The 6038-nt window shown below is 47.1% G+C and overlaps 4 protein-coding genes across 6 annotated transcripts in view; 1 reads left to right on the forward strand and 3 right to left on the reverse strand.

Annotated features, from left to right (window-relative positions):
- Window positions 1-73: 73 nt before the first annotated feature.
- Window positions 74-456, reverse strand: FOXG_19096 (uncharacterized protein; the record flags this gene model as incomplete). Its single annotated transcript, XM_018399284.1, is given in 3 exon segments — window positions 74-102; window positions 110-292; window positions 333-456. Coding segments are annotated over 3 exon segments (336 nt in total).
- Window positions 457-1261: 805 nt separating this feature from the next.
- FOXG_05663 (uncharacterized protein) lies at window positions 1262-2871 on the forward strand. 3 transcript variants are annotated; one of them, XM_018384071.1, is made up of 3 exons: window positions 1262-1990; window positions 2069-2246; window positions 2413-2871. In XM_018384071.1, exon 1 carries the CDS (start codon window positions 1505-1507, stop codon window positions 1841-1843), a length of 339 nt encoding a protein of 112 aa, XP_018241106.1. In that variant the 5' UTR covers window positions 1262-1504; the 3' UTR covers window positions 1844-1990; window positions 2069-2246; window positions 2413-2871. The 3 variants fall into 3 exon arrangements, with proteins under 3 accessions (XP_018241106.1, XP_018241105.1, XP_018241107.1); XM_018384070.1 differs by having other exon boundaries at window positions 1262-2246; XM_018384072.1 differs by having other exon boundaries at window positions 1339-2029; window positions 2083-2444.
- A 333-nt stretch (window positions 2872-3204) lies between these two features.
- On the reverse strand, window positions 3205-4024 carry FOXG_05664 (pectate lyase; the record flags this gene model as incomplete). Its single annotated transcript, XM_018384073.1, has 3 exons — window positions 3205-3309; window positions 3356-3579; window positions 3826-4024. 3 exons carry the CDS (start codon window positions 4022-4024, stop codon window positions 3205-3207), a joined length of 528 nt encoding a protein of 175 aa, XP_018241108.1.
- Window positions 4025-5023: 999 nt separating this feature from the next.
- The window catches only part of FOXG_19097 (uncharacterized protein), a gene marked incomplete at both ends in the record, with an annotated part of 2245 nt that continues 1230 nt past the window's right edge, over window positions 5024-6038 (reverse strand). The window contains one exon of the mRNA XM_018399285.1: window positions 5024-6035. Within this exon, the coding sequence (XP_018241109.1) occupies window positions 5024-6035 (1012 nt within the window). The remainder of the gene's footprint in view (window positions 6036-6038) is intronic.

Here is a 6038-nt window from a genome sequence, read left to right on the forward strand (position 1 = left end):
AGCAGATGATTGAAAGTTCCTTTTATCTGAGAGATACTAAAGAAGCTTGCCGTAACCGCCGCTGGTAGAGAGATTACGGCCAGTACTGCGATGACTTTCTTACTGCCACTGTTTTCCTTTGTATCGAGAGCAGTGTTAATGCGAGTATCACTGTCTTGTTGAGTGACGGGCTTGAAGACAAGTTCCATGGCGATGTCCTCGGGTGTTTTGTAGCTGTGAAGCCGGCGCTTGTACGAATCAAGTGATTGGACTCGGTGACCAATGGCATCTCCGATGTTATCATCTGCGAAGCCTGAAAGCTTTTGACTAAAGGATAAGTCCTCTCTGTTAACCTTTGGAGCACTCTCGACTCGATTGTGGTCTTGATTTGGTGACTCTGCTACTGTTGATCCGGAGATCCTTTTTGGGCTTATCTGGATCTGATAGACCAGCCGCATCTCGCGTCACCAACGACATCTCCTCGGGATTGGATTACTCGTGTGGCTTATGATACTTGACTCAAATAAACTTTGAGGAGTTTGAGCCGACTCCTCACGCAAAGTTCTCTTACTGGCGGTCCCATGTCAGCTCTGAGGCTCCCTTTAGCTAAATTCTCGTAGAATGAATTCAGAAGAAGAAAAGAAGGAGCTAAATCATTTCATAAAGGCTGCATTAGAAGTCAGCTCGCAATTACCGAATTAGCTGGCCACAAAAGACTAAGCAGACAATGGTAACAAATATGATATGATACTTCACGTGCCATCCAACTTGTTCTTTCGGCTCTTCCAGACTCAATCTTGGGGCAGTGGTGTTGAGATACCCCGCAGTTCTCCGCGTTCGTCTCCTGATATGAGCACTCGGCTGACAACTGTTCGCATTTCCCGTTATAGCCGTTACTCTGGGGTAAGTCCCCGGCAAGACCTGTCAATCGCGATGAAAATTAGACATTGTAGGTTTACTTCCCTCCGAGATCGTCAAAATTGGCGATACTCGCGCTATTGTAAGTATAGCCTCTTTGCGCTATCACAAAGGCCGAAGACACCAAGCACACTCAATTGCTAACAAACCTACATAATGTTCGTCAGATTGAGGCCGCGTTTCTCCTCGGGTTCACCCTCTTTTGATGCACCCGGTAACCTCCGGATAATGTTGGGTGACAATCGTGGAACTTTAGTCAGCCAAAACGCAAACCTGCATTGATCGTGTGATCTTGTACTCTTCTTGTATTAGCCAAAAGTCTACGGAATCGATGGAAAGCGATGCGCGTAGGTGGCTCCATAATTCGACGTAACAACTTGTAATTGCGCATAAGTATCGAGTGATGCCCGGCAATCTCTCGGGAACTTACTTTCTTTTAATCTCTGCACATCGCCAAAAATACTCAGCGCTACAAAGTACCCTTTGAACAGAATCTATAGTTTTGTGGCTGCAACTAAAGACACTTTGTCTATTGTTTCCCCATCTTCACGTCAACACTATCATATCATCTGTCAGCCTCAAGGTGTCCCTTAGGATCAATCATGGCATGGGAATTGGAGATCGGAACACCTTGCTGGGTAGCAACCCGGTGACGTCGAGATGCACAGACAGAGCGTCACCCCTCGCCGAGCTACTCCCAAATACTTCCCAAATCCCGGACAAGATCGACATGCCGGGAGTAATATACGACGACCTTCTCGAGGATGTTCGAGAAGGCCTGGAGGAGATCTTTGACCACCCAGGCTCCCGTGCACCCTTCATACCAGGGTACCAAGATCGTGCTGATGCGATCGCGCGTGCGAAGCTGTTGCGCGAACACGGCCAGAAAAGCTCGGATATCATGATGGTGCATCTGAGGCCTCCTCTCTGTAGTCATCTCTCATAGAGAGCTGAATGTTTATGCGCGAAAGGTTGCTTACAATGGTGAGGGATTGAGGGTAGCGAAGAAGAAGGTTTATGTTATTTGTGAGCCCTTCACTAAGAGAAATATCGATCGGGTCGAGCCAGTTCAGTTTGAGTGAGGGGGAATCAGGTGCGTTACAGATGAGATCGGCGTTTCTTTTTACTTGAGGTCGGTAGCAGGACACTCTTTGACACAAATTGCTGTTAGGGGCATCATGATAGCATGAATTAATTTGCAGATGATAACATTTCCAAAGCGCATAATGAACTCAACATTCGAAAGTCAGGACAAGATATACAATACTGGGTTGAATTTCCCGACTACTGCCCTTCTAACTGGCCCTAGCACAGTGGCATTGCATAAAGCCTTTAATCTGATGGCGAAGGTAAGGATCTCGATAATCCTCCTGTACGTCTTCGTACGACGCCGTGAGCTTCCCATATCTAATGTTACTTATGACATGGACTCAGCTATATGCGCTGTGAAGAAGCGGATAACGAGTCTGCTGGTGGTATCAGAAGTGTAAAGAGCACTTTAGCTAATTGAAGAAGATAGTAAATATTTATATGGGTTTAAATCAGCTTAACTCAATAATGAGATTCGTTTAGACGCCTCAGTGGTGTTAGATGAACTGGGATGGCACAGTATATGAACTGAAGCTGTTCCATTTTAACAAGCATATGATAAAGCTAAGTGAAACACATACAGGTTTCATACGGATCCCCAAGATATCATTCAGCTCAGGGAAGTATTAAATAAGAGAACCCTTCCGCAGTAACCCCCTGATCGCATATTTCCATGACCGGAATCTACCATGAAAGAGAAGGTGGCAAAAGAGCCCGCGTTCCTCAGCACGGTGAAAACCATTCAGGACTCACCTGACGATTGCTCTTACAGCCTCTGTCAGAGATAGATATTGCTTCGAAAGGAGCATGAAACGCATTGGTGAAGCAAGGTTTTGCCCTTCCTACGGTCCCGTCTTGTATGGACTGACTATCTACGGAACTGATGGAGTGACGATCTGGTTGGCATGAGATTCTGTGGCTATACGGGTTGGAAGTTGGCATGTTGTGACCAGACCCTGAGTGGCGGTCTTCGCGGTGGATAATTGTTTTTATAAGTATAAACAAGAAAAGAGAAAAAAATGTTTTGTTATTCTTTTTCCTTTAGTAGAGTAATACAACTTAGAAACAGACAGTCACGGTGACAACACGTAACGTTAAGGTGCATCAAATATGACCCTTCCAACTCATCTAGGGGATTAGATGTAGCTCAGTAAGTACTGACTGCCAATTCAGTTGAGGCATACATAACTCTTGATCAACAAGAAGCTGTTAATCCACTCAACAAAGACCAGCCTTGGTGGGCTCACAAGCACCATTGCCCTTGTCGCACCCGTTGTAGCCCTGGCATTGGACTTTGGGGTAACAGTTATTGGAGTACGTGGCCTATTATAAATTAGCTAGGCAGTCAGTTCTTGATCACCATACATACCTTATCGCCCAAGTTGGTGTTGATGCCCATCAACTCACCACCGTTCACAGCAGTGGTACCTTCCATATGCACCGAGCGCCGGCAGTTACCCTTGCAGTTACCGCAAGACCTGTACACCTTTCCGTAATCGTTGGCGTAGAAGTTGATGATGTTGACATGACCACAGCCGTTATGCTGAATGATTTTATCAGCAGCCTTGTAGGCGCCACCTCCGATGATGTTGGCTGTGCCGGTGCATGGCCGTTCTTAGTTGGTGGAGTGATTTGTCTGCTTAATTGCGATAACGAACGAGACCTTAACCTGCTAAATAGCCCGTATTGCTTTGGCAGTACGCTGGCTTCTTAGAGGGACTATCGGCTCAAGCCGATGGAAGTTTGGCTCCGTCCTCGAGGACGAAAACAGTATCTTTCTCACCTGGATAAAAAACAGTCAGTGACCCTTGTTGGCATCATGATGTTCTGGTGACTTACCTCCTTCATCCTGGCCTGTGCATTTTACGCCACGATCATACTTGACCCAGCCAGCGTCGAAGGTCTGGCCCTTTTTGATATATTGCGGAGCACTGAGAGTCTTGGTTCCTGTGTGCTTGGGAAGTCCTCCAGTATAACCTTTGCAGGCTAAGACTGATGGGAGGGCTGTAAGAAGAGCAATTGCGCTGGGGAAATGCATGATGAAAATTTGTTGAAGCTGGGCTTTTGGTGTCAAAAGTGAGTCGATATCATTGAGGCATAGCACGGGCATTTATACTTTTCACCCGTCTCTCTCAAAATGCTCTCTCAATGTTCCATGATGCCAAGTGCAAGTGTATGCATTATTCCCTGCAATGCCCAGCCTTGCAAGCGGGGGTACCATCCAGGTGGTATCCTGGCGATCAGTGCCAGTAATTCCTCCAGTCATATCCAGTGTCAATGAAGTAGGGGACTGTTCACAAGACCATAGTGTGCCAGTATCGAACTGCTATTGGTGGAAGTCAGTCCTCGATGGAAGTCGCTACGATCAAGCTTGTCTTTATGCTTGAAAAGGCTCCGAGGCTCCGAGAGATTGAATTTCTGCATCGGGCAGGTGTTGTCTTATTGGATGGTTCCTATTGAGCAACTCGATGTTCTTTGACGGAGATAGGTGCGCTTGGGATACATAATGTCTTGAGAAGAATTTAGGTACACGAGTGAGGCATCTTTTGAACTGGCGGCCAATTTACGCACTTGCACCAGCTCCTATGAGACATATACATCCTATAAGCGACTTTTCCGACCATACTTTAGCCATGAACATGCCAACAAAATCGGAAAAGCACACCTACTCACAACACATCCACTTACTGAGTAGAGTTTGGATGATTGTCATTCAGTGCCTATTCAAGACAGTCTCCGATTAATGTCTGAGTGAACCGCAAGACGTGTTGGCCAACTTTGCTAAAGTTTCATGAGCACATCGTATCCGTTGATTAGATACTTACACCAGCGAAACTTACCTTCAAAGACTGAATGTAGAAGGCTTGTATCTTTGCCGTGAGAATGTGAATACCCGTGAGAATAATGCTACAGTCGTGAACAGTTGCGATTGAAAACTCAGTATTATTGTTACAATGTGTATTACCCAGGACCATAGCATAAAATCCCAATACCATATGCCAAGAACGATATCTAACAGCTTCGACTGGAGAACCCGCTAGTTTCGTCTGTCCGGTGTGTAGCTTGAAGGAGGGCCAGGAGACCAACTCTGAGAAGACACTCCAGGCGAGACAGGTGTCTTTCTACCAACTGCATCCTGAGGGAGCTCGCTCACACCATGTCCATCCCCGTGTTGTTCTGCAGGAAGTTCTGTAGGTGGTCCTTGCGAAACCGAGATAGACTGGTGAGGACTCATGTGATGCGGGCTTACGGGCTCAGATCCATGCCCCCAATATCCCGTCGCTGCGAGTGGACTGAGCGTGCTGGGAGGATGTATCAAGTTTCCTCCATTGCCATGATACTGATTCTGTGTCATTGAAGATTGGCGTCTCTCTTCACGGCGGCGGTTGATTTTCTTGCCGATACAGAACCATACAAGTAGCAGAAGGGCCACTCCTGCAGCGCCGCCGATGGCGATGCCAACAATAGCACCAGTAGATAGCTTGGAATCGGGGTTGCTTGTCTCGGTTGGCTTTGGTGACGCTGTTGATGTACCTGTCGTAGAGGGGATAGAGCGCGTTGGTGAACGCTCTGCTATTTCTGGCCTGCGTCCCAGCAAGTCTTGAAGTGGCTTATTTCCCTCATCAAACCCGTCCTTGGGTGCCGCCAGTTTCGCACCACCTTTCTTGTTTCCACCAGTAACGTTGTACACATCAGCAGGTACAACGTTCTCAGTGATATTAGGGTTATAGATAGCCCAGTACGTCTTGTTATTGCCAGCGTTGTTATTTGTTCCGGTCCAGAAATTATGCATTGACCAAGCATCATACGCTAGGTCGCACGCATCAGTATCGGTGTAGGTGCCTCCGATGACGAAAAGCTGCGACATGTGTTTAACCATGTTGCAAGATGCGCTGTAGTGGTCGTATTCTGGAGGAAGGGTTGCATTTCCGTGATGATCCGGGTAAGCTTTCACCCAGATGAACGATGGGAGGGTCAGGATGTAGATATCGTTAAATGAGGTGGCATGGACGACTGGTGGCTGCACGCTCAGTCCTCCCCAGAGGTATCTT

The sequence above is a fragment of the Fusarium oxysporum genome, chromosome 2, assembly GCF_000149955.1.
Source record: "Fusarium oxysporum f. sp. lycopersici 4287 chromosome 2, whole genome shotgun sequence".
Lineage (NCBI taxonomy): Eukaryota > Fungi > Ascomycota > Sordariomycetes > Hypocreales > Nectriaceae > Fusarium > Fusarium oxysporum.

Bases quoted from the DNA above. Each gene is read 5' to 3' on its own strand.
- FOXG_05663 (XM_018384070.1), top strand. From the start codon at position 1,505: ATGGGAATTGGAGATCGGAACACCTTGCTGGGTAGCAACCCGGTGACG.